Genomic DNA, 26,099 nt, shown 5'->3' on the forward strand with positions numbered 1-26,099 from the left:
TTTAAAACAGAGATGAGGAGGAATTTCTTCAGCTAGACGGTGGTGAATCTGTGGAACTCTTTGCCGCAGAAGGCTGTGGAGGCCAAATCACTGAGTATCTCTAAGACAGAGATAGATCGGTTCTTGATCAATATGGGGGTCAGGGGTTATGGGGAGAAGGCAGGAGAATGGGGATGAGAAAAATATCAGCCATGATTGAATGGCGGAGCAGACTCGATGGGCCGAGTGGCCTAATTCTGCTCCCATGTCTTATGGTCACGTTGAGCCGATTTTTGAAAACGGAGCTCGCTGGCGAAATTCCGTGCTGGATTTGAAAGGGGATCGCGTTTGATCCTCATCGTTGGACGTATGGGGTTGCAAAGCACTCTCTAGCGAGACCTCGACCAGAGAGAACGGTCAGGGAAATGTGGCCTTTCTGAGCGATTGATTCAGCCGAAACAATAATGGGTAGCGCCGGGGAATTGCTTGTTCATTCAAGTGTGCCCTGTGATTGAAAATGTTGGGGAACACCTATCTCCAAATCCTTCGTAATGGAGGCCAGCGGCGTGGGTTCAATTCCTGAACCGGCTGAGGTTATTCATGAAGGCTCCGCCTTCTCAACCCTGCCCCTCGCCTGAGATGTGGTGATCCTCAGGTTAAACCACCTGCAGTCAGCTCTGGGTCACTGTCCGTGTGGAGTTTGCACATTCTCCCCGTGTCTGCGTGGGTTTCGCCCCCACAACCCAAAGATGTGCAGGGGAGGTGGATTGAACATGCTAATTTGCTCCTTTAATAAGACTGAGTACTGGGCTAATGGCAAGATTCTTGGCAGTGTGGATGAGCAGAGAGATCTCGGTGTCCATGTACATAGATCCCTGAAAGTTGCCACCCAGGTTGATAGGGTTGTGAAGAAGGCCTATGGAGTGTTGGCCTTTATTGGTAGAGGGATTGAGTTCCGGAGCCATGAGGTCATGTTGCAGCTGTACAAAACTCTGGTGCGGCCGCATTTGGAGTATTGCGTGCAATTCTGGTCGCCGCATTATAGGAAGGATGTGGAAGCATTGGAAAGGGTGCAGAGGAGATTTACCTGAATGTTGCCTGGTATGGAGGGAAGATCTTATGAGGAAAGGCTGAGGGACTTGAGGCTGTTTTCCTTAGAGAGAAGAAGGTTAAGAGGTGACTTAATTGAGGCATACAATGATGATCAGAGGATGGGATAGGGTGGACAGAGCCTTTTTCCTCGGATGGTGATGTCTAGCACGAGGGGACATAGCTTTAAATTCAGGGGAGATAGATATAAGACAGATGTCAGAGGTAGGTTCTTTACTCGGAGAGTAGTAAGGGCGTGGAATGCCCTGCCTGCAACAGTAGTGGACTCGCCAACACTAAGGACATTCAAATGGTCATTGGATAGACATATGGACGATAAGGGAATAGTGTAGATGGGCTTTAGAGTGGTTTCACAGGTCGGCGCAACATCGAGGGCCGAAGGGCCTGTACTGCGCTGTAATGATCTATGTTCTATGTTCTAAAGCGGAGAGCAGCCGCTTTTCTGCTGGGCGTAGGGCGACTTTATTTTATACGTTTATGAGGGGTGTGGATAGGGACGATAGGAAGAAGCTCTTCCCCTTCGTTGAAGGGTCGATAACGAGAGGGGCACAATTGTAAGGTGAGGGCAGGAGCCTTAAGAGGGGATTTGAGGGAAACAATATTGACTCAGAGGGTGGTGAGAGTTTGGAACGCATTACCTGGGAGGGTTGTAGAGGTGGCAACACTCACAATCTTTAAAAATAAAGTACGTAAATAATCTTTATGGTTGTAACAAGTAGGCTTGCACTCACACCGCAGCGAAAATGAAATGAAAATCGCTCATCGTCACAAGTCGGCTTCAAATGAAGTTACTGTGAAAAGCCCCTAGTCGCCACATTCCGGCGCCTGTTCGGGGAGGCCGGTACGGGAATTGAACCGGGCTGCTGGCCTGCCTTGGTCTGCTTTAAAAGCCAGCGATTTAGCCCTGTGCTAAGCCAGCCCCCTACTATAATAATCGCTTAATGTCACAAGTAGGCTTCAAATGAAGTTACTGTGAAAAGCCCCTAGTCGCCACATTCCGGCACCTGTTTGGGGAGGCCGGTGCGGGACTTGAACCTGCGCTGCTGGTCTCATTCTGCATTACAAGCCAGCTGTTTAGCCCACTGTGCTAAACCAGCCCCGTAACAGATGTTACTGCGAAAAGCCCCTCGTCGCCACACTCCGGCGCCTGTTCGGGTACACAAGAGGCTTCCCGTAACAGCCTCCCTGAACAGGTGCCGGAATGTGGCGACTAGGGGCTTTTCACAGTAACTTCATTTGAAGCCTACTTGTGGCAATAAGCGACTTTCACAAGAGGGGAGAATTCAGAACGTCCGATTCACCGAGCAAGCACGTCTTTCGGGACTTGCGGGAGGAAACCGCACCCGGAGGAAACCCACGCAGACACGGGGAGAGCGTGCAGACTCCGCACAGACTGTGACCCAAGCCGGGAATCGAACCCTGATCCCTGGTGCTGTGAATCCACAGTGCTAACCACTGTGCTGTCCATCGAGTGCAGATTCGATGGGTCTCTTCTGTACGGTATGATTCTATGAAATTGCCCTCTACAGTGGGCCAGCAAGGGGCAATTAAGGATGTGCAATAAATGCTGGCTTTGCCAGAGTGACCTGCATCCCATCAACAAATAATACAGAGGCTTCTATCTTTTGAGACAACCAACAATGGTTTTATGGACATCAGTAGGGCTATGAGATTTTATTAAAAATTTTAAAAATGGAAGGAGGAATTTAGGCATAGACTATTTTCTAAATGGGGAAATGCTTCAGAAAGCAGAAGTACAAAGGGACTTGGGAGTCCTTGTTCATGATTCTCTTAAGGTTAACGTGCAGGTTCAGTCGACAGTTAGCAAGGCAAATGCAATGTTAGCGTTCATGTCAAGAGGGTTAGAATACAAGACCAGGGATGTACTTCTGAGGCTGTATAAGGCCTCAGATATAAGTCAGATCCCATTTGGGGTATTGTGAGCAGTTTTGGGCCCGGTATCTAAGGAAGGACGTGCTGGCCTTGGAAAGGGTCCAGAGGAGGTTCACAAGAATGATCCCTGGAATGAAGAGCTTGTCGTATGAGGAGCCTTTGAGGACTCTGGGTCTGTACTCGTTGGGAGTTTAGAAGGATGAGGGGGGGGGATCTTGAAATGAATGAAATGAAATGAAAATCGCTTATTGTCACAAGTAGGCTTCAAATTAAGTTACTGTGAAAAGCCCCTAGTCGCCACATTCCGGCGCCTGTTCAGGGAGGCTGTTACGGGAATTGAACCGTGCTGCTGGCCTGCCTTGGTCTGCTTTCAAAGCCAGCAATTTAGCCCTGTGCTAAACCAGCCCCTAAAACTTACAGGATACTGCGAGGCCTGGATAGAGTGGGCGTGGAGAGGATGTTTCCACTTGTAGGAACAATTAGAAGCAGAGGACACCATCTCAGACTAAAGGGACGATCCTTTAAAACAGAGATGAGGAGGAATTTCTTCAGCCAGAGGGCGGTGAATATGTGGAGCTCTTTGCCGCAGAAGGCTGTGGAGGTCAAATCACTGAGTATCTCTAAGACAGAGATAGATAGGTTCTTGATCAATAAGGGGATCAGGGGTTATGGGGAGAAGGCAGGAGAATGGGGATGAGAAAAATATCAGCCATGTTTGAATGGCGGAGCAGACTCGATGGGCTGAGTGGCCTAATTCTGCTTCTATGTCTTATGATCTAATTCATATTCCCCATAACTTTGGGCCTTCTCTGAATTACTAGTCATAGATTATCATAGAATTTACAGTGCAGAAGGAGGCCATTCGGCCCATCGAGTCTTCACCGGCTCTTGGAAAGAGCACCCTACCCAAGGTCAACACCTCCACCTTATCCCCATAACCCAGTAACCCCACCCAACACTAAGGGCAATTTGTACACTAAGGGGCAATTTAGAATGGCCAATCCACCTAACCTGCACATCTTTGGACTGTGGGAGGAAACCGGAGCACCCGGAGGAAACCCACGCACACACGGGGAGGATGTGCAGACTTCGCACAGTCACCCAAGCCGGAATCGAACCTGGGACCCTGGAGCTGTGAAGCAATTGTGCTATCCACAATGCTACCGTGCTGCCCATCACAATACCACTGCGGCACCTTTCTCCCCATCTCCAGCCAAAGTAATTCCTTGCGAAGCTTATCCATTCACGGCTGAAGTCAAGCTCGTTACCTGCCAGGATTTTTCCTTCGACCGCCTTCAACTGTGCCATGGAGGTGGGACACCAAACAGGGAACCAGCTGGGCACCCAACTGTGGGTCCTAGAGAGAGAGAGAGTTCAGAGTTCAGAGAGCAGGTGGTGGCCATTGGGATTGGAGAAACGGAAATTGGAGTGGGCTCAAGTGACTTTCTTGACAGAGATCAGAGAGAGGGTTTAGTGAGGGCTGAGGGGGAAAACTTGGGGGTAGGAGGTGGGGGAAGGGAGTGACCCTCCCAGAAACTCTAACTCCTCCAGTCGCCTACAACCCTCCCTATCTCTGTAACCTCCTCCAGCCCCAACCACCATCCCTATCTCTGTAACCGCCTCCAGTCCCGACATCCCTCCCTATCTCTGTAACCGCCTCCAGTCCCCTACAACCCTCCCTATCTCTGTAACCGCCTCCAGCCCCTCCAACCCTACCCATCTCTGTAATCGCCTCCAGTCCCGACAACCCTCCCTATCTCTGTAACCGCCTCCAGCCCCTCCAACCCTACCCATCTCTGTAATCGCCTCCAGCTCCCTACAACCCTCCCTATCTCTGTAACCTCCTCCAGAACCCTACACCCCTCCTTATCTCTGTAACCTCCTCCAGTCACGTACAACCCTCCCTATCTCTATAACCTCCTCCAGCCCCTACACCCCTCCCTATCTCTGTAACCTCCTCGTCTCTACACCCCTCCCTATCTCTGTAACCTCCTCCAGCACCCTACACCCCTCCCTATCTCTGTAACCTCCTCCAGCACCCTACAACCCTCCCCATCTCTGTAACCTCCTCCAGCCCCCACAACCCTCCCCATCTCTGTAACCTCCTCCAGCCCCTACAACCCTCCCCATCTCTGTAACCTCCTCCAGCCCCTACACCCCTCCCTATCTCTGTAACCTCCTCTAGCCCCCACAACCCTCCCCATCTCTGTAACCTCCTCCAGCCCCTACACCCCTCCCTATCTCTGTAACCTCCTCCAGCCCCTACAACCCTCCCTATCTCTGTAACCTCCTCCAGCCCCTACAATCCTCCCTATCTCTGTAACCTCTTCCAGCCCCCTACAACACTCCCCATCTCTGTAACCTCCTCCAGCCCCCTACACCCCTCCCTATCTCTGTAACCTCCTCCAGCCCCTACAATCCTCCCTATCTCTGTAACCTCTTCCAGCCCCCTACAACACTCCCCATCTCTGTAACCTCCTCCAGCCCCCTACACCCCTCCCTATCTCTGTAACCTCCTCCAGCCCCCTACAACACTCCCTATCTCTGAAACCTCCTCCACCCCCTACAATCCTCCCCATCTCTGTAACCTCTTCCAGCCCCTACAACCCTCGCTATCTCTGTAACCTCCTCCAGCCCCCTACAACACTCCCTATCTCTGTAACCTCCTCCAGCCCCTACACCCCTCGCTATCTCTGTAACCTCCTCCAGCCCCCTACAACACTCCCTATCTCTGTAACCTCCTCCAGCCCCCTACAACACTCCCTATCTCTGAAACCTCCTCCACCCCTTCCAAGTCTCCCCATTAGAGGAAGCTGTCAGGAACCCCTGCTCTTGATTATTGTCCTGCAGGACCGTTAGACAAGGGCAGGGTCAGCCTTGAATGTGATGCCCCCCAATGCTGAATAACAACCTGGCCTCACACATACACCACTGGGAAGAGGTACCAGAGGCTCCAGGAACTGGTGTCAAGTGTCTCCAGGGTGGGGAAATGGGTACGATAACCACATTACCATGACCCCAGCTAACACTGTTCGACCCAGTCCCCAAGGCTGTGGGACTTGCCAGAAACCTCTGTGCTTCTCGAAACATCTTTGTAAGAAGACCACAGACACAGTTATAAAAAGTTCCCAACACCTGAACACATGTACGGTTAAACTGCCGGGAGGAAGTGAGAGAAAGTGCGAGAGGAACAGAAACTGAGGGAGGTTCTGTAGGGAGGTTAACAATTCAAGAGAGAGAACCAGCTCACAAAGCCACACTTCAGGGCACCAGAGCTCTGCGTGAAATCAACAATAAAAATCGTTATCAAACACAATGGGAAATTAACATGAAATGGACATTCATATGACACAAAATTAGCATGAAGCAGACATGCATCTGACAAGGACATTAGCATGATACAGGCATGCATCTGACAAGGAAATGAACATGAAATGGACATGCATCTGACATGGGAATTAGCATGAAATGGACATGCATCTGACACAGAAATTAGTATGAAATGGACAGACACCTGACACGAAATTAGCATGAAATGGACATGCACCTGACAAGGGAATTTAACATCAAATGCACATGCATTTGACAAGGAAATTAGCATGAAATGGACATGCATCTGACACAGAAATTAGCATGAAATGGACATACACCTGACACGAAATTAGCATGAAATGGACATGCACCTGACAAGGGAATGAACATGAAATGAACATGCATCTGACAAGGGAATTTAACATGAAATGAACATGCATTTGACAAGGAAATTAGCATGAAATGGACATGCATCTGACAAGGCAATTAACACGAAATGGACATGCACCTGACAAGGAAATTAACATGAAATGGGCATGCACCTGACAAGGACGTTAACATGAAATGGATATGCATCTGACAAGGAAATTAGCAGGAAATGGACACAAGGGGAGGGAGGGAAATGGAATATTCTTGGACGGGTCTGGGCCTGGGAAGGGAGCCGGGAAAGGTGGACAGGGAAAGGGGTTGAAACTCACACTTGTTCAGCATCCTCTTCCATTCGGCCCCTGCCTTTGATCAAGAGAGTCCCGGGGGGCGGGGGGGGGGGGGGGGGGGGGCTCGGAATTCGGACACAGTGTAACAATGGATTGGAACGCGGAGACACAATGTAACAGGGACTTAGAACCCTGAGACACAGTATAACAATGTATCAGAACGCGGAGACACAATGTAACAGGGATTTACAACCCTGAGACACAGTAAGAATGGAACTTTCACAACAAGTCAGCTGACTCCACTTCCTGAAATGAATCAGGGGGCGGGGCCACGAAGCAGTTCCTGCTCTGATAAAGGTGGGTTGATTATCAGCAGGATGAAATCCTATTTGGAAAAGGGTTGAATTTGGATATGTCAGAGATGGCAACATGCTGACTCAAAATCCTTGCATTTCAATGCAGCTTACCAGCCAAAGAGGGACGGGACAGGAGCAGAAAGAACAACTTCCTCTGAGGGGGCAGGGAAATGGTAAACAGGCAGGGAGAGGGGAGGAGAGAGACTTATAAATCAAGAATGACATAGTTAAAGAGAGGGTGTGACAGAGATTTAAAGAAATAGTTACAGATGTAAAAATATATATACAGATGTATAAATATTGAACATAGAACATTACAGCGCAGTACAGGCCCTTCGGCCCTCGATGTTGTGCCGACCTGTGAAACCACTCGAAAGCCCATCTACACTATTCCCTTATCGCCCATATGTCTATCCAATGACCATTTGAATGTCCTTCGTGTTAGCGAGTCCACTACTGTTGCAGGCAGGGCATTCCATGCCCTTACTACTCTCTGAGTAAAGAACCTACCTCTGACATCTGTCTTATATCTATCTCCCCTCAATTTAAAGCTATGTCCCCTCATGCTAGACATCACCATCCGAGGAAAAAGGCTCTGTCCACCCTATCCAATCCTCTGATTATCTTGTATGCCTCAATTAAGCCACCTCTTAACCTTCTTCTCTCTAACGAAAACAGCCTCAAGTCCCTCAGCCTTTCCTCACAAGATCTTCCCTCCATACCAGGCAACATTCTGGTAAATCTCCTCTGCACCCTTTCCAATGCTTCCACATCTTTCCTATAATGCGGCGACCAGAATTGCACGCAATACTCCAAATGCGGCCGCACCAGAATTTTGTACAGCTGCAACATGACCTCATAGCTCCGAAACTCAATCCCTCTACCAATAAAAGCTATACACTGTATATATACAGTTATAGATTTATATATAGAGCGAATTATAGAGAGACAGTTTTATATATAGATATATATATATATAGAGAGAGAGAGACCGAGTTAGAGATATTGACATATATAGAGTAAACTACAGAGAGTGAGACAGTTTAACAGTGAGAGCGAGACAGAGTTATACAGAGAGAGTTGGACAGAGATTTTTTTTTAAAATGTAAGTGTACCCAATTCTTTTTTTCAAATTAAGCGGCAATTTACCGTGGCCAATCCACCTACCCTGCACATCTTTTGGGCTGTGGGGGTGAGACCCAAGCAGACACGTGGAGAATGTGCAAACTCCACACGGAGAGTGACCCAGGGCCCGGATCGAAACCGGGTCCTCGGTGCCGTGAGGCAGCAGTGCTAACCACTGCAGCACCGTGCTGCCCTGGAGAAAGAGACAGAGTTAACATAGAACATAGAACATAGAACAATACAGCGCAGTACAGGCCCTTCGGCCCACGATGTTGCACCGAAACAAAAGCCATCTAACCTACACTATGCCATTATCATCCATATGTTTATCCAATAAACTTTTAAATGCCCTCAATGTTGGCGAGTTCACTACTGTAGCAGGTAGGGCATTCCACGGCCTCACTACTCTTTGCGTAAAGAACCTACCTCTGACCTCTGTCCTATATCTATTACCCCTCAGTTTAAAGCTATGTCCCCTCGTGCCAGCCATTTCCATCCGCGGGAGAAGGCTCTCACTGTCCACCCTATCCAACCCCCTGATCATTTTGTATGCCTCTATTAAGTCTCCTCTTAACCTTCTTCTCTCCAACGAAAACAACCTCAAGTCCATCAGCCTTTCCTCATAAGATTTACCCTCCATACCAGGCAACATCCTGGTAAATCTCCTCTGCACCCGCTCCAAAGCCTCCATGTCCTTCCTATAATGCGGTGACCAGAACTGTACGCAATACTCCAAATGCGGCTGTACCAGAGTTCTGTACAGCTGCAACATGACCTCCTGACTCCGGAACTCAATCCCTCTACCAATAAAGGCCAACACTCCATAGGCCTTCTTCACAACCCTATCAACCTGGGTGGCAACTTTCAGGGATCAATGTACATGGACACCTACATCCCTCTGCTCATTCACACTTTCAAGAACTTTACCATTAGCCAAATATTCCGCATTCCTGTTATTCCTTCCAAGTTAAGGAGAGAAAGATACATTTGGGGACAGAGGGAGACTGAATTATACATTTTTATATAGTGAGAGTTATATAGAGGGGTGCAGAGTGATTGGGGAGAAAGAGTTAGAGAGTTATAAAGAGAGGAAGAGTTATGGTGAGAGAGAGTTCCAGACAGAGTTATGTCTGAGATGGGGAGGGGTGCATTGTCTGTCTCTAGTTCAACTCAATGTTATTTAGATATAACGACGAGTCAGAATCCAGGAGGGAGATAGAGAACCTAGTGGAGTGGTGTAGCGACAACAATCTCTCCCTCAATGCCAGCAAAACTAAAGAGCTGGTCATTGACTTCAGGAAGCAAAGTACTGTACACACCCCTGTCAGCATCAACGGGGCAGAGGTGGAGATGGTTCGCAGTTTCAAATTCCTACACATCTCGAAAAATCTGTCCTGGTCCTCCCACGTCGATGTTACCACCAAGAAAGCGCAACAGCGCCTATACTTCCTCAGGAAAGTAAGGAAATTTGGCATGTCCACATTAACCCTTGTAGCACCATCGATCACACACGAGGCGAGACGTAGAGAACTTCAATCGAGGCTTTATTGAGCAGACTTGTTCAGACTCGTTCCCCAGCAGCTCAGTCACAGAATGCAGCTGCGGGGAGTAAACCGGATGCCCTTCATTCTATCCGGTCCCTGCTGTGCACCCCCACGAACCAAACGCCTCACGACGCCTCCTTGTCTTCCCTAGGAAGTCCGCTTCTGGGACATCACTTCCGACCTGGCTGGCAGCCCCGGGACCCATCCTGCTCCGGAAACATGTGCGGGCGCACAAATCAGACCCGCTGGTGGAAAAGGTACATCTACTCCACGCCAACCCGCAGTACGCCTACGTGGCGTACCCAGACAGCCGACAGGACGCGGTCTCTCTGCGGGACCTGGCGCCCGCCGGAGCTCCCCACCCCCCCCCCCCTCCAACACCAATCACCACCCCCTCACTCCCGCCGGTGCACCCCACAGCCACCCCCTTCCTGGGGGGATCGGTTCTCCTCCCAGGCCCGTCCAGGAGTAAGGAAACAGAGAGGGACAGCGCGATGCTCCCAGAGTCGACCGGACCCGAGCCAGCACCACCACCACCACCCGGGCTGAGATGATCGGAGAGGGCGACCAGAGCACCATCTCGACTCATCGAGTCGACTTAAGATGTATATAATTCAGTGGCCCAGTAAAGCGGCATTGTTGTAAATAGTTAACGCTGCTAATCGGGTAAAATGTGAATAATTCAGTGGCCCAGTAAAGCGGCATTATTGTATATAGTTCAAGTCTGCTCAATAAAGCCTCGATTGAAGTTCTCTACGTCTTGCGTCGTGTGTGATCGATGGTGCTACAATTTATTGAGCAGACTTGTTCAGACTCGTTCCCCAGCAGCTCAGTCACAGAATGCAGCTGCGGGGAGTGAACCGGGTTCTTATACCCCGCCTATCTGGGTGGAGCCCAGTAGGCGGCAGATCCAATCGGGACCCAGCATCTGTCCTCCAATAGCTCCTCGGCATTCATGGTGTACCGTATTACCCCTAATACATACCACCACAACCCTTACCAACTTTTACAGACGCACCATAGAAAGCATCCTATCGGGCTGCATCACAGCCTGGTATGGCAACTGCTCGGCCCAGGACCGCAAGAAACTTCAGAGAGTCGTGAACACCGCCCAGTCCATCATACAAACCCCCCTCCCATCCACTGACTCCATCTACACCTCCCGCTGCCTGGGGAAAGCGGGCAGTATAATCAAAGATCCCTCCCACCTGGCTTACTCACTCTTCCAACTTCTTCCATCGGGCAGGAGATACAGAAGTTTGAGAACACGCACGAACAGACTCAAAAACAGCTTCTTCCCCACTGTCACCAGACTCCTAAATGACCCTCTTATGGACTGACCTCATTAACACTACACCCTGTATGCTTCATCCGATACCGGTGCTTATGTAGTTACATTGTATATGTTGTGTTGCCCTATTATGTATTTTCTTTTATTCCCTTTTCTTCCCACGTACTTAATGATCTGTTGAGCTGCTCGCAGAAAAATACTTTTCACTGTACCTCGGTCCATGTGACAATGAACCAATCCAATAAATGATGTAACCAGCTAGCTAAATCTGTGCTTTGAGCTTTTACTCTCAGAATGAGCACCCAATGAGCTGGTGTCTTCAATTAACAACTGAATTATTCATTTATTTATTTGTTAAAAATAGTTATGATCAAATAGCAATGTAATCTAAAAATATAAGCATCACTCCCAAGTCTCACACCCACCCACAACCAAAAATAAATACAAACAGGGAAATTATTCCAGAGATTAGAAGTCATTGTTTGAAGATGCTGGTATGACCCCTGGGTTATACAGTTGGTCTCTATGTGTACAGATCCGCGTAACTATCGTTAACCCTTTCCCTGGTTTTCAGACAGGCTTGGGGACTTCTCGGAGTCCTAGTCATAGTGTTTTACAGTGTTGCCTTTTTTACCTGCTGTAACTATGGCAATCAGTGAGTTTGCCCTCCTTTCTTTAGATATCGATATTCTAATGCTCCGAGTCGCCAGGTATCGAATGATACCGCCACAAGTTTCAACCGGCGATCGATCAAAGAGCTAAACGCCAATTAGTTAGGTCAAGATCAAGGGTACTTTATTTACACCCACAATTAGTCATGCAACAGAAACACTACTAGTTAGACTACACCTAACAACTATGACAACCTGTACTTAACTTCAGGCACCCGGCTTCGGTCAGAGGGACAGTGGCCGCTGTCCGATTCTGGATCTATCGGGTCTGGCGAAGTAACGGCTGCTCCGCTGGGCTCATCCGTCTGGTAGCCGGCATTGAACTTGGACTTGCTTCTGGTGCTGCGATTGGAGCTGGTCGTTACCGGGGCGCCAGGTCCAAGAGAGAGCGAACGCATGGCGAACTCTCTCTTTATTCTTGGGGGTTTTCGCTCTTTTGGGCGGTCCTTGTTGCTAACTTTGGTTGGCTCTTAATTTGTTGCCCGTTGTGTCTTTACTTAATTTGCTCTGTTTCTATAACCTTTGCTGTGGAGTCGCCAGGTATCTTTATGATACCGCCACGAGGTTCAAGTTCAAGTAATGATCAATAACTCGACACACCAATTCGTAAGATTCAAATCAAAACACATTTATTATACACAGTCAATCACTGCTCATGCATAAACTCTACTTACTAGACTATCTCTAACACTAACAGGCCAATACTTAGCTTCGGAACTGGCCCACCAGGTCAGGGGAACAAATGGCCTTTGGTTCGATTCTGAGTCTGCAGGATTCAAAGCTGGTATAGACTGGTAGCTAGGAGCGCCTATCTCGTAGCGAGCGTTGACTGGAGACTTACTTGGTTGGTGCGGCAGCTCGGCAGGTCACTGTCAAGGGTTGGTTCGCGCTGCTGAGTGACCCTGCCAAGAAGGACGATTTGAACTTGGGGGCTCTACTTTATAGTCCCCAGGGGCTTTGCGCCGTTCGGGGCGACCCCGTATCTGGTTCCAAGTGATTGGACTGCGTTCCGATCACTTGGATCGATTTCTCCAATACTGGAGCGGTTCCCTGATCGCTGGGCGGTCCCTAAGTGTCCGTTGGCCTTCCTTTGTCTTGGCTCCTGCTGGCGCCGAGGAGTCTGGCTTGGCCTTATTCACCGTACGTGTTTCAATTGTGCCTGGGAATCGCTCATTAATATGCAGATGGCTGTGAGTTTCAGTGCTGTCTGGGTTTCTGCAAGTTCTAATACACAGGAGACTTTGCGCTTGCTAGTTTTTCCTGTGTTGGCTGAATTTCCCTGCATTCTTTGCGGATCTCCATTTTAAGTCGGGAAATGGCCAACCAAGGTGGCTACATCGTTAGGTTTGGACCCCACTAATTGGGTCATTCTTGATCACTGTGTTCGATTTGAACCAATAAAGGGGCCTTGATGGCTGGGCATGTCCTAAGCGGTCATTGACCCTGTTGTTGATGCTCCCCGCGTACAGGGAGTGGCGCCAAAATGTCTGGGCTTGTATCGGTTACCTGAGTATCAATCCTTTGTCTGACGGAGATGGGCCATCGAAATGCTAATCGGTTGGGGGTTTCGATGCCGTCTGGATTCTGTGCTCACGAATATACATTCAGCCTCTGTGCCTGCCTGAACCTTACATTGTCCACATTTCCCATTAGGCTTTGCGACCGTCCATCTTTCTTATTGTAAGTGGCCATCCCAGATGGCTACAACAGCGCAGAAGGAGGCCCTTCTGCCCGACTACTCTAATCCCACTTTCCATCACATGGTCCATGGCCTTGCACGCTGCGGCGTTTCAAATGCTCATCCCAACACTTCTTAATAGTTGTGAGAGTTCCCGGCTCCACCACCCTCTCAGGCCAGCGAGTTCCCGATGCCCACCACCCTCTGGGGTGAAAAGGCTTTTCCTCAAATCCCCTTGTTATGGGCCAGGGTTCAGAGAACCCCAAAGTGTATCATGGAGTTCACCTGACCCACAACTTTTACTAGATTGTGGTACGGGGAGCACACGGCCCACTCTACAGGTGTGGAACAGCAGAAATGGAAAAGTAATTTTTAAAACAAAACAATGTTTATTCTATGAACTCAAGTTAAAACATACATAGAACATAGAACATAGAACATTACAGCGCAGTACAGGCCCTTCGGCCCTCGATGTTGCGCCGACCTGTGAATCCACTCTAAAGCCCATCTACACTATTCCCTTATCGCCCATATGTCTATCCAATGACCATCTGAATGCCCTTAGTGTTGGCGAGTCCACTACTGTTGCAGGCAGGGCATTCCACGCCCTTACTACTCTCTGAGTAAAGAACCTACCTCTGACATTTGTCTTATATCTATCTCCCCTCAATTTAAAGCTATGTCCCCTCGTGCTAGCCATCACCATCCGAGGAAAAAGGCTCTCACTGTCCACCCTATCCAATCATCCGATCATCTTGTCTGCCTCAATTAAGTCACCTCTTAACCTTCTTCTCTCTGACGAAAAGAGCCTCAAGTCCCTCAGCCTTTTCTCATAAGATCTTAGCATCTTAGCACCCATCAATTCATACACAACCCCCAAAGTATACAACACTAAGTAATCCTTAATAACTTCCCAAAGGGCAGCATGGTAGCATAGCGGTTAGCACAATTGCTTCACAGCTCCAGGGTCCCAGGTTCGATTCCGGCTTGGGTCACTGTCTGTGCGGAGTCTGCACATCCTCCCCGTGTGTGCGTGGGTTTCCTCCGGGTGCTCCGGTTTCCTCCCACAGTCTAAAGATGTGCAGGTTAGGTGGATTGGCCATGATAAATTGCCCTTAGTGTCCAAAATTGTTGGGTGTTGGGTTGGGTGACTGGGTTATGGGGATAGGGTGGAGGTGTGTACCTTGGGTAGGGTGCTCTTTCCAAGTGCCGGTGCAGACCTGATGGGCCGAATGGCCTCCTTCTGCACTGCAAATTCTATGAAAAACAACATCCAGAAGACAGAAGAAGCACCTTTTAACAGAAGCACATTACATTCACGACTGAGAACATTTATAATTCTGAATTCACCAAATGATCAAGAGATAGCCTTTTCATGGCAGAGAGATCAGCAGTACACCTGCTCTGTCTGGCTTCAGCTCCAACACTGAAAACGAAACTTAAAGACACCGTGCAGCAAACAGCCTGAAGCGAAAGTAAAAAGCTGAGAGACAGCCCAGCTCCACCCACTCTCTGACATCACTGATAAACACCTATTTGTTAAAGGTACATTTCTTAAACACCCATTTCTTAAAGGTGCACTCACATGGCACCCGCTAAACCTCCTGCCCTTTATCTTCAATCTATACCACCTGGGTACTACTGAGGGGAAAGCTCCCTCCTATCTACCCTATCAATGTCCCTCATAATGTTGTCCACCTCAATCAGGTCCCCCCTCAGCCTTCTCTGCCGCAATGAAAACAACCGCAGCCTAATCAGCCTCTCTTCATAGCTGGAACGCTCCAGCCCCGGGCAACATAGAATTTACAGTGCGGAAGGAGGCCATTCGGCCCATCCAGTCTGCACCGGCCTCTGAAGGAGCACCCTACCTAAGCCCACACCTCCACCCTATTCCTGTAACCCAATAACCCCTCCTAACCTTAGGACCCTAAGGGCAATTTATCACGGCCAATCCACCTAACCCGCACACCTTTAGACTGTGGGAGGAAACCGGAGCACCCGGAGGAAACACACGCACACACGGGGAGGACGTGCAGACTCCGCACAGACAGTGACCCAATCCCGGGTATGAACCGGGGACCCTGGAGCTGCGACGCGGCAGTGCTAACCACTGTTCTAACCACGCCGGCCTACAGTTCTGGAAGTGATGAACTGAAAGATCTAATCTAATTACTTATGAAGTTGCTGGTGTTCTATCAGGCGGGATGAATCAATGACTCGCCTTCTACACACTCGGAGCAGGTGAAACGTTTGTCCGCCAGTGTGAGTGCGCTGGTGAATTATTGGCCTGAACTTGGCACAGAGCCTTTTCCAACAGTCCCCACATGTCCGCGGTTTCCTCCCAGTGTGTCTCCGCTTGTGTTTCCACAAACCAGACAATCGTCTGACTCCTCGTCCACACACACAACACGTGTACGGTTCCTCTCCGCTGTGAACGGAACTCGCTCCTCCCACGTCCAAACGCCGCTGGTATTAAGGTTACGATAAATTGGGCGACTCTGTCAGGCCCTGCTGTGATTTTTGGTTTCAGTACCCCGACTGCAAGTTCTCCCCTGCTGAATCGCCTCTGCACCCCCTCCAGTGCAATCACATCCTTCCTATAGAGTGGCGACGAGAACGGCACCCAGTACCCCAGCTGTGGCGTAACCAGCGGTTTATACAGCTCCATCATAACCTCCCTGTTCTTATATTCTATGCCTTCGCTAATAAATGCTTGTATCCCATAAGCCTTCTTAACTACCTTGTCTCATAATAATAATCGTTATTGTCACAAGTAGGCTTATCTTAACACTGCAATTGTCATGTGAGTGTACCTTTAAGAAATGGGTGTTTATAAATGGGCGTGTCTATAAATATCTGTAGTGAGAGTACCTTTAAGAAATGGGTGTTTACTACTGCAGTGATGTCAGAGAGCGGGTGGAGCTGGGCTGCCTGTCAGCTTTTTACTTTCGTTTTAGGCTGTTTGCTGCTGGGTGTGTTTTAGTTTCGTTTTCAGTGTTGGAGCTGAAGCCAGACAGAGCAGGTGTACTGCTGATCTCTCTGCCATGAAAAGACTATCTCTTGATCATTTGGTGAATTCAGAATTATAAATGTTCTCAGTAGTGAATGTAAACCTGATGTGCTTCTGTTAAAAGGTGCTTCTTCTGTCTTCTGGATGTTGTTTGGGAAGTTATTAAGCATTACTTAGTGTTGTATTCTTTGGGGGTTGTATTTGAATTGATGGTTGCTAAGATGTTCACTGTATGTTTTAAAAAGGTTAACTTGAGTTCATAGAATAAACATTGTTTTGTTTTTAAAAATACTTTTCCATTTCTGCTGTCCCGCACCTGTAGAGTGGGCCGTGTGCTCCCCATAGCACAATCTATTAAAAGTTGTGGGTCAGGTGAACTCCGTGATACACTTTGGGGTTCTCTAATCCCTGGCCCATAACACTATGAAGTTGCTGTGAAAATCCCCTAGTCGCCACACTCCGGCGCCTGTTCGGATACACAGAGGGAGAATTCAGAATGTCCTATTCACCTCACAGCACGTCTTTCGGGACTTCTGGGAGGAAACCGGGGCATGGTAGCAGAGTGGGCTTCACGGTAGCACAAGAGGTTAGCACTGTTGCTTCACAGCTCCAGGGTCCCAGGTTCGATTCCCCGCTGGGTCACTGTCTGTGCGGAGTCTGCGCATCCTCCCCGTGTGTGCGTGGGTTTCCTCCGGGTGCTCCGGTTTCCTCCCACAGTCCAAAGACGTGCAGGTTAGATGGATTGGACATGATAAATTGCCCTTAGTGACCAAAAAGGTGAGGAGGGTTGATTGGGTTAGGGGGATAGGGTGGAAATGAGGGGTTAAGTGGGGTCGGTGCAGACTCGATGGGCCGAATGGCCTCCTTCTGCACTGTGTGTTCTATGAAACCCACGCAGACACGGGGACAACGCGCAGACTCCGCATCGACGGTACCCAAGCCGGGAATCAAACCTAGGACCCTGGTGCTGTGGAACAACTGTGCTAACCACTGTGCCAGCGTGCTGCCCTATCTATCTGTCTTCAGAGCGCTGGTCAGTCAACTGACCACTTGCGTGGTCCCAGCAGGTGTAACGGCTCAGAATCTTGCCCCGTTTCACTTCCAGCCGAGAGGTGGCTTGGGATTGGGATTGACCTACCCGGACCCTCGCTGCTCAAGCGTAAAACCGAAACCCGATTTTAAAGTCCATTTTCCCATCGAGAAATTCGCCCCCCCCCCCTCCCATCGCTGCCCCCTCCACCATTTTTGTGCCCAATCCACCAGGGTCTAGAGTTTTCTAACTTCTTGAAAAAAAAACTGCTTCATTACCTTTTCATTTATTGCCCATCCCTAATTGCCCTTGAACTGAGTGGCCGATTCAGAGGGGAGGTAAGGGTTAGGGTTACATTGGCTGTGGGTCTGGAGTCGCATGTAGGCCAGACCGGGTAAGGCTGGCTTGTAAGTCAGAGAGATCTAGGTGCACAGGTCCACAGGTCACTGAAAGGGGCGACACAGGTGGAGAAGGTAGTCAAGAAGGCATACGGCATGCTTGCATTCATTGGCCGGGGCATTGAGTATAAGAATTGGCAAGTCATGTTGCAGCTGTGTAGAACCTTAGTTAAGCCACACTTGGAGTACAGTGTTCAATTCTGGTCACCACACTACCAGAAGGATGTGGAGGCTTTAGAGAGGGTGCAGAAGAGATTTACCGGGATGTTGCCCGGTATGGAGGGCATTAGCTATGAGGAGCGGTTGAATAAACTCGGTTTGTTCTCGCTGGAACGACGGAGGTTGAGGGGAGACCTGATAGAGGTCTACAAAATTATGAGGGGCATAGACAGAGTGGATAGTCAGAGGCTTTTCCCCAGGGTAGAGGGGTCAATTACTAGGGGGCATAGGTTTAAGGTGAGAGGGGCAAGGTTTAGAGGAGATGTACGAGGCAAGTTTTTTACACAGCGGGTAGTGGGTGCCTGGAACTCGCTGCCGGAGGAGGTGGTGGAAGCAGGGACGATAGTGACATTTAAGGGGCATCTTGACAAATACATGAATAGGATGGGAATAGAGGGATATGGACCCAGGATGTGTAGAAGATTGTAGTTTAGTCGGGCAGCATGGTCGGCACGGGCTTGGAGGGCCGAAGGGCCTGTTCCTGTGCTGTACATTTCTTTGTTCTTTGTTCTATTTCCTTCCCTAAAGGGACATTAGTGAACCAAGTGGGTTTTGACCGCAATTGACAACGGGTTTGTATTCATCATTCGACTTTTATTTCCACATTTTTACTGAATTCGAATTTCACCATGCGCCCAGGTGGGATTTGAACCCAGAACCCCTCAGCATTAGGCTGGGTGTCTGGATTCCGAGCCCAGTGACAATACCACGACCCCACTGCCTTTAGCAACCAGAGCCTGCGTTAACTGTTTACACAGCGGGCGGGACTGTCCGCGAACCGGCGGGGGGGGGCAGCTCCGGCGCGAAGGAGTGCCGCGAATCCTCCGCACCTTCCGGGGCTAGGCCGGCGCCGGAGAGGTTTGCGCTGGCCGGCCGGCGGGGAAGGGGCTCCGCACGTTGCCGCCTGCGCGGGACCGCCACCGTGTGCTGGCGTCATCCCAGCGCATGCGCGGGGGGGGGGTGGGATTCATCTGTTACAGCGGCCGACGTGGAGGAATAAAGTGCCCCCACGGCACAGGCCCGCCCGCGGATCGGCGGGCCCCGATCGCGGGCCAGGCCACTGAGGGGGCACCCCCCCCCCCCCCGCCCCCCGGGACCAGATCCCCCCCGCGTCCCCCCGAGGACCCCGGAGGCCATTGCGTCGCGCCGGTCCTCGCCATTCTCCGAGGCGGGCGGCATGATTCACGCCGAACCCTGGCGATTCTCCGACCCGGCCGGGGGCGGGGGGGGGGGGGGGGGGAGGGGGGGGGGGGGGAATCCCGCCCAGCATCTTTCAAACTCAAATTCTTCCAGAATGTTCTCAGTCCTCGGAGATTAAGCATTTTCTGTGACTGACGTTTGCAGGACACCACAGAGCGAGAGAGAGAAAGCGAGAAAGAGAGACAGTGAGAGAGAAAGAGAGACAGCGAGGGAGAGAGAGAGAGAGAGAGACAGCGAGGGAGAGAGAGAGAGAAAGCATGAAAGTGAGACAGTGAGAGAGAGTAAAGAGAGAGAGACAGTGAGGGAGAGTGAGAGAGAAGGCATGAAAGAGAGACAGTGAGCGAGGGACAGAAAGAGAGAAAAAAGAGAACGAACGACAGAGAGAGGAAGAGTGAGAGAGGGATGGATCGATAGAAAGAAAGAGAGAGCAAAAGAAAGAGATAGAGAGAGAAAATGAGAAAGAAAGAGAGGCAGAGAGCGAAAGAGAGAGAGAGAGAGAGGAGGAGTTAGAAAGGGAGAGAGAGAGAGAAAGAGAGAGAGAAAGAATGGAAGAGAGAGAGAAAGAAAGAGAGATCGAGGGAGAGAATGAGAAAGAAAGAGAGACAGAGAGCGAGAGGGAGAGAGAGACAGAGGACGAGTTAGAAAGGGACGAATAAAGAAAAAGAGAGATAGAAAGAAAGAGAGATAGTGAGAGAGAAAATGAGAAAGAGAGAGACAGAGAACGAAAGGAAGAGAGAGGAAAAGAGAGAGAGAGAAAGGCAGACTAAGTACGCCTTATGGAGAGAGAGAGTGAGGGACAGAGAGCATTGATTAATTCTGTACATAGAACCATAGAATTTACAGTGCAGAAGGAGGCCATTCGGCCCATCTAGTCTGCACCGGCTCTTGGAAAGAGCACCCTACCCAAGGTCAACACCTCCACCCTATCCCCATAACCCAGCAACCCCACCCAACACTAAGGGCAATTTTGGACACTAAGGGCAATTTATCACGGCCAATCCACCTAACCTGCACATCTTTGGACTGTGGGAGGAAACCGGAGCACCCGGAGGAAACCTACGCACACACGGGGAGGATGTGCAGACTCCGCACAGACAGTGACCCAGCCGGGAATCGGACCTGGGACCCTGGAGCTGTGAGGCAACTGTCTGAATCTCACTTCATCAACTAACCTGTGGTCTGACGGCCACTGCCTCCCATTCCTGAAACTTCAATTTTTCAATCTGTGTGAGTGGGAATGCTTTGATCCTTCAAGACGAACGGGCTGTAGCTTCCTACCAACAACCTAATGTGCCCTTTTAGATTTCGGCATGGTTTAATTGGCCGAGATATGAGCGAACGTCTTGCACGAGCGATTACAAGGGTCACAGGGAACGATGGCATTGCAATGTTAATCTTTAAGCTTCAGTGAACAGCAAAGCTGTAAATCGGATGAATCGTTTCCGTAAGTGTGCAGAGGTTGCGATCCCACGTGACAAAATGTGCCGGCTCAGCTGGGGGAATTGTTATTTTAAAAAACTGCTTCAAAATTCGAGCCTTCGCTTTCAAATGACACCGCGGGTAAGGGGGAGGGAGAGGGGAATGAATTGGAAAAAGGTGAATGGCGTCTTCCTCAAACCTGTTCCTCTACTGTGTTCTGTCTGTGTCAGTGTCTATGTGCACGCCTTTTTGAGCGCGTGTGCGTGTAATCTGTGTGCATGCCTGTTTGAGCGCGCGTGCGTGTAATCTGTGTGCATGCCTGTTTGAGTGCATGTGCGTGTAATCTGTGTGTATGCCTGTTTGAGTGCGTGTGCATGTAATCTGTGTGTATGCCTGTTTGAGTGCATGTGCGTGTAATCTGTGTGCATGCCTGTTTGAGTGCATGTGCGTGTAATCTGTGTGTATGCCTGTTTGAGTGTGTGTGCGTGTAATCTGTGTGCATGCCTGTTTGAGTGCGTGTGCGTGTAATCTGTGTGTATGCCTGTTTGAGTGCGTGTGCATGTAATCTGTGTGTATGCCTGTTTGAGTGCATGTGCGTGTAATCTGTGTGCATGCCTGTTTGAGTGCATGTGCGTGTAATCTGTGTGTATGCCTGTTTGAGTGCGTGTGCATGTAATCTGTGTGTATGCCTGTTTGAGTGCATGTGCGTGTAATCTGTGTGCATGCCTGTTTGAGTGCGTGTGTGTGTAATCTGTGTGTATGCCTGTTTGAGTGCGTGTGCGTGTAATCAGTGTGTATGCCTGTTTGAGTGCGTGTGTGTGTAATCTGTGTGTATGCCTGTTTGAGTGCGTGTGCGTCTGTGTAATCTGTGCGTATGCCTGTTTGAGTGCGTGTGCGTGTAATCAATGTGTATGCCTGTTTGAATGCATGTGCGTGTAATCTGTGTGTGCCTGTTTCAGTGCGTGTGCGTGTCTGTAATATGTGTGTATGCCTGTTTGAGTGCATGTGCTTGTGCGTGTAATCTGTGTGTATGTCTGTTTGAGTGCATGTGTGTGTAATCTGTGTGTATGCCTGTTTGAGTGCGTGTGCGTGTAATCTGTGTGTATGCCTGTTTGTGTGCGTGTGCGTGTAATCTGTGTGTATGCATGTTTGAGTGCGTGTAATCTGTGTGTATGCCTGTTTGAGTGCGTGTGCATGTGTGTAATCTGTGTGTATGCCTGTTTGAGTGCATGTGCGTGTAATCTGTGTGTATACCTGTTTGAGTGCGTGTGCGTGTAATCTGTGTGTCTGCCTGTTTGAGTGCGTGTGCGTGTAATCTGTGTGTATTCCTGTTTGAGTGCGTGTGTGTGTAATCTGTGTGTATGCATGTTTCAGTGCGTGTGTGTGTAATCTGTGTGTATGCCTGTATGAGTGTGTGCGCGTGTAATCTGTGTGTATGCCTGTTTAAGTGTGTGTAATCTGTGTGTATGCCTGTTTGAGTGCGTGTGCGTGTAATCTGTGTGTATGCCTGTTTGAGTGCATGTGCGTGTTTGTAATCTGTGTGTATGTCTGTTTGAGTGCATGTGTGTGTAATCTGTGTGTATGTCTGTTTGAGTGCGTGTGTGTGTAATCTGTGTGTATGTCTGTTTGAGTGTGTGTGCGTGTAATCTGTGTGTATGCCTGTTTGAGTGCATGTGCGTGTAATCTGTGTGTATGTCTGTTTGAGTGCCTGTGCGTGTAATCTGTGTGTATGCCTGTTTGAGTGCGTGTGTGTGTAATCTGTGTGTATGCCTGTTTGAGTGTGTGTGCGTCTGTGTAATCTGTGCGTATGCCTGTTTGAGTGCGTGTGCGTGTAATCTGTGTGTATGCCTGTTTGAGTGTGTGTGCGTGTAATCTGTGTGTATGCCTGTTTGAATGCATGTGCGTGTAATCTGTGTGTGCCTGTTTCAGTGCGTGTGCGTGTGTGTGATATGTGTGTATGTCTGTTTGAGTGCGTGTGTGTAATCTGTGTGTATGCCTGTTTGAGTGCGTGTGCGTGTAACCTGTGTGTATGCCTGTTTGAGTGCGTGTGTGTGTAATCTGTGTGTATGCCTGTTTGAGTGCGTCTGTGTGTAATCTGTGTGTATGCCTGTTTGAGTGCGTGTGTGTAATCTGTGTGTATGCCTGTTTGAGTGCGTGTGCGTGTAATCTGTGTGTATGTCTGTTTCAGTGCGTGTGCGTAAATCTGTGTGTATGCCTGTTTGAGTGCGTGTGCGTGTAATCTGTGTGTATGCCTGTTTGTGTGCGTGTGCGTGTAATCTGTGTGTATGCATGTTTGAGTGCGTGTGCGTGTAATCTGTGTGTATGCCTGTTTGAGTGCGTGTGCGTGTGTGTAATCTGTGTGTATGCCTGTTTGAGTGCATGTGCGTGTAATCTGTGTGTATACCTGTTTGAGTGCGTGTGCGTGTAATCTGTGTGTATGCCTGTTTGAGTGCGTGTGTGTAATCTGAGTGTATGCCTGTTTGAGTGTGTGCGCGTGTAATCTGTGTGTATGCCTGTTTGAGTGTGTGTAATATGTGTGTATGCCTGTTTGAGTGCGTGTGCGTGTAATCTGTGTGTATGCCTGTTTGAGTGCATGTGCATGTTTGTAATCTGTGTGTATGTCTGTTTGAGTGCGTGTGCATGTAATCTGTGTGTATGCCTGTTTGAGTGCCTGTGCGTGTGTGTAATCTGTGCGTATGCCTGTTTGAGTGCGTGTGCGTGTAATCTGTGTGTATGCCTGTTTGAGTGCGTGTGTGTAATCTGTGTGTATGCCTGTTTGAGTGTGTGCGCGTGTAATCTGTGTGTATGCCTGTTTGAGTGTGTGTAATATGTGTGTATGCCTGTTTGAGTGCGTGTGCGTGTAATCTGTGTGTATGCCTGTTTGAGTGCGTGTGTGTAATCTGTGTGTATGCCTGTTTGAGTGTGTGCGCGTGTAATCTGTGTGTATGCCTTTTTGAGTGTGTGTAATATGTGTGTATGCCTGTTTGAGTGCGTGTGCGTGTAATCTGTGTGTATGCCTGTTTGAGTGCATGTGCATGTTTGTAATCTGTGTGTATGTCTGTTTGAGTGCGTGTGCGTGTAATCTGTGTGTATGCCTGTGTGAGTGCGTGTGTGTGTAATCTGTGTGTATGCCTGTTTGAGTGCGTGTAATCTGTGTGTATGCTTGTTTGAGTGCATGTGCATGTTTGTAATATGTGTGTATGCCTGTTTGAGTGCGTGTGCGTGTAATCTGTGTGTATGCCTGTTTGAGTGCATGTGCATGTTTGTAATCTGTGTGTATGTCTGTTTGAGTGCATGTGTGTGTAATCTGTGTGTATGCCTGTTTGAGTGAGTGTAATCTGTGTGTATGCTTGTTTGAGTGCATGTGCATGTAATCTGTGTGTATGCCTGTTTGAGTGCGTGTACGTGTAATCTGTGTGTATGCCTGTTTGAGTGCGTGTACGTGTGATATGCGTGTATGTCTGTTTGGGTGCGTGTGCGTGTAATCTGTATGTATACCTGTTTGAGTGCGCGTGTGTGTAATCTGTGTGTATGCCTGTTTGAGTGCATGTGCGTGTAATCTGTGTGTATGCCTGTTTCAGTATGTGTGCGTGTGTGTAATCTGTGTGTATGTCTGTTTTAGTGCTTGTGCGTGTGTGTAATCTGTGTGTATACCTTTTTGAGTATGTGTGCGTACAATCTGTGTGTATGCCTGTTTGAGTGCGTGTAATCTGTGTGTATACCTTTTTGAGTACGTGTGCGTACAATCTGTTTGTATGCCTGTTTGAGTGCATGTGCGTGTAATCTGTGTGTATGCCTGTTTGAGTGCATGTGTGTGTAATCTGTGTGTATGCCTGTTTGAGTGCGTGTGCGTGTAATCTGTGTGTATGCCTGTTTGAGTGCGTGGCGTGTAATCTGTGTGTATGCCTGTTTGAGTGCGTGTGCGTCTGTGTAATCTGTGTGTATGCCTGTTTGAGTGTGTGTGCGTGTAATCTGTGTGTATGCCTGTTTGAGTGCGTGTGCGTGTAATCTGTGTGAATGCCTGTTTGTGTGCGTGTTTGTGTCATCTGTGTGTATGCCTGTTTGAGTGCATGTGCGTACAATCTGTGTGTATGCCTGTTTGAGTGCATGTGCGTGTAATCTGTGTGTATGCCTGTTTGAGTGCGTGTGCGTGTAATCTGTGTGTATGCCTGTTTGAGTGCGTGTGCATGTAATCTGTGTGTATGCCTGTTTGAGTGCGTGTGGGTCTGTGTAATCTGTGTGTATGCCTGTTTGAGTGCATTTGCGTGTAATCAGTGTGTATGCCTGTTTGAGTGCGTTTAATCTGTGTGTATGCCTGTTTGAGTGCGTGGACGTCTGTGTAATCTGTGCGTATGCCTGTTTGAGTGCGTGTGCGTGTAATCTGTGTGTATGCCTGTTTGAGTGCGTGTGCGTGTAATCTGTGTGTATGCCTGTTTGAATGCATGTGCGTGTAATCTGTGTGTGCCTGTTTCAGTGCGTGTGCGTGTGTGTAATATGTGTGTATGCCTGTTTGAGTGCATGTGCGTGTAATCTGTGTGTATACCTGTTTGAGTGCGTGTGCGTGTAATCTGTGTGTCTGCCTGTTTGAGTGCGTGTGCGTGTAATCTGTGTGTATGCCTGTTTGAGTGCGTGTGTGTGTAATCTGTGTGTATGCCTGTTTCAGTGCGTGAGTGTAATCTGTGTGTATGCCTGTATGAGTGTGTGCGCGTGTAATCTGTGTGTATGCCTGTTTAAGTGTGTGTAATATGTGTGTATGCCTGTTTGAGTGCGTGTGCGTGTAATCTGTGTGTATGTCTGTTTGAGTGCGTGTGTGTGTAATCTGTGTGTATGTCTGTTTGAGTGTGTGTGTGTGTGTAATCTGTGTGTATGCCTGTTTGAGTGCATGTGCGTGTTTGTAATCTGTGTGTATGTCTGTTTGAGTGCATGTGTGTGTAATCTGTGTGTATGTCTGTTTGAGTGCGTGTGTGTGTAATCTGTGTGTATGTCTGTTTGAGTGTGTGTGCGTGTAATCTGTGTGTATGCCTGTTTGAGTGCATGTGCGTGTAATCTGTGTGTATGTCTGTTTGAGTGCCTGTGCGTGTAATCTGTGTGTATGCCTGTTTGAGTGCGTGTGTGTGTAATCTGTGTGTATGCCTGTTTGAGTGTGTGTGCGTCTGTGTAATCTGTGCGTATGCCTGTTTGAGTGCGTGTGCGTGTAATCTGTGTGTA

General features: G+C 49.0%; 1 protein-coding gene across 1 annotated transcript in view; it reads right to left on the reverse strand.

Annotated features, from left to right (window-relative positions):
* Positions 1-7,267, reverse strand: part of LOC140418181 ((Lyso)-N-acylphosphatidylethanolamine lipase-like) — a 26,257-nt gene extending 18,990 nt beyond the window's left edge. Inside the window, 2 exon segments of the mRNA XM_072501605.1 lie at positions 4,251-4,339; positions 6,993-7,267. Coding sequence (XP_072357706.1) covers positions 4,251-4,339; positions 6,993-7,015 — 112 coding nt within the window. The 5' untranslated portion in view covers positions 7,016-7,267.
* Between the last annotated feature and the right edge of the window lie 18,832 nt (positions 7,268-26,099).

The sequence above is a fragment of the Scyliorhinus torazame genome, chromosome 5 (genome assembly GCF_047496885.1).
Source record: "Scyliorhinus torazame isolate Kashiwa2021f chromosome 5, sScyTor2.1, whole genome shotgun sequence".
Classification (NCBI taxonomy): Eukaryota; Metazoa; Chordata; class Chondrichthyes; order Carcharhiniformes; family Scyliorhinidae; genus Scyliorhinus; species Scyliorhinus torazame.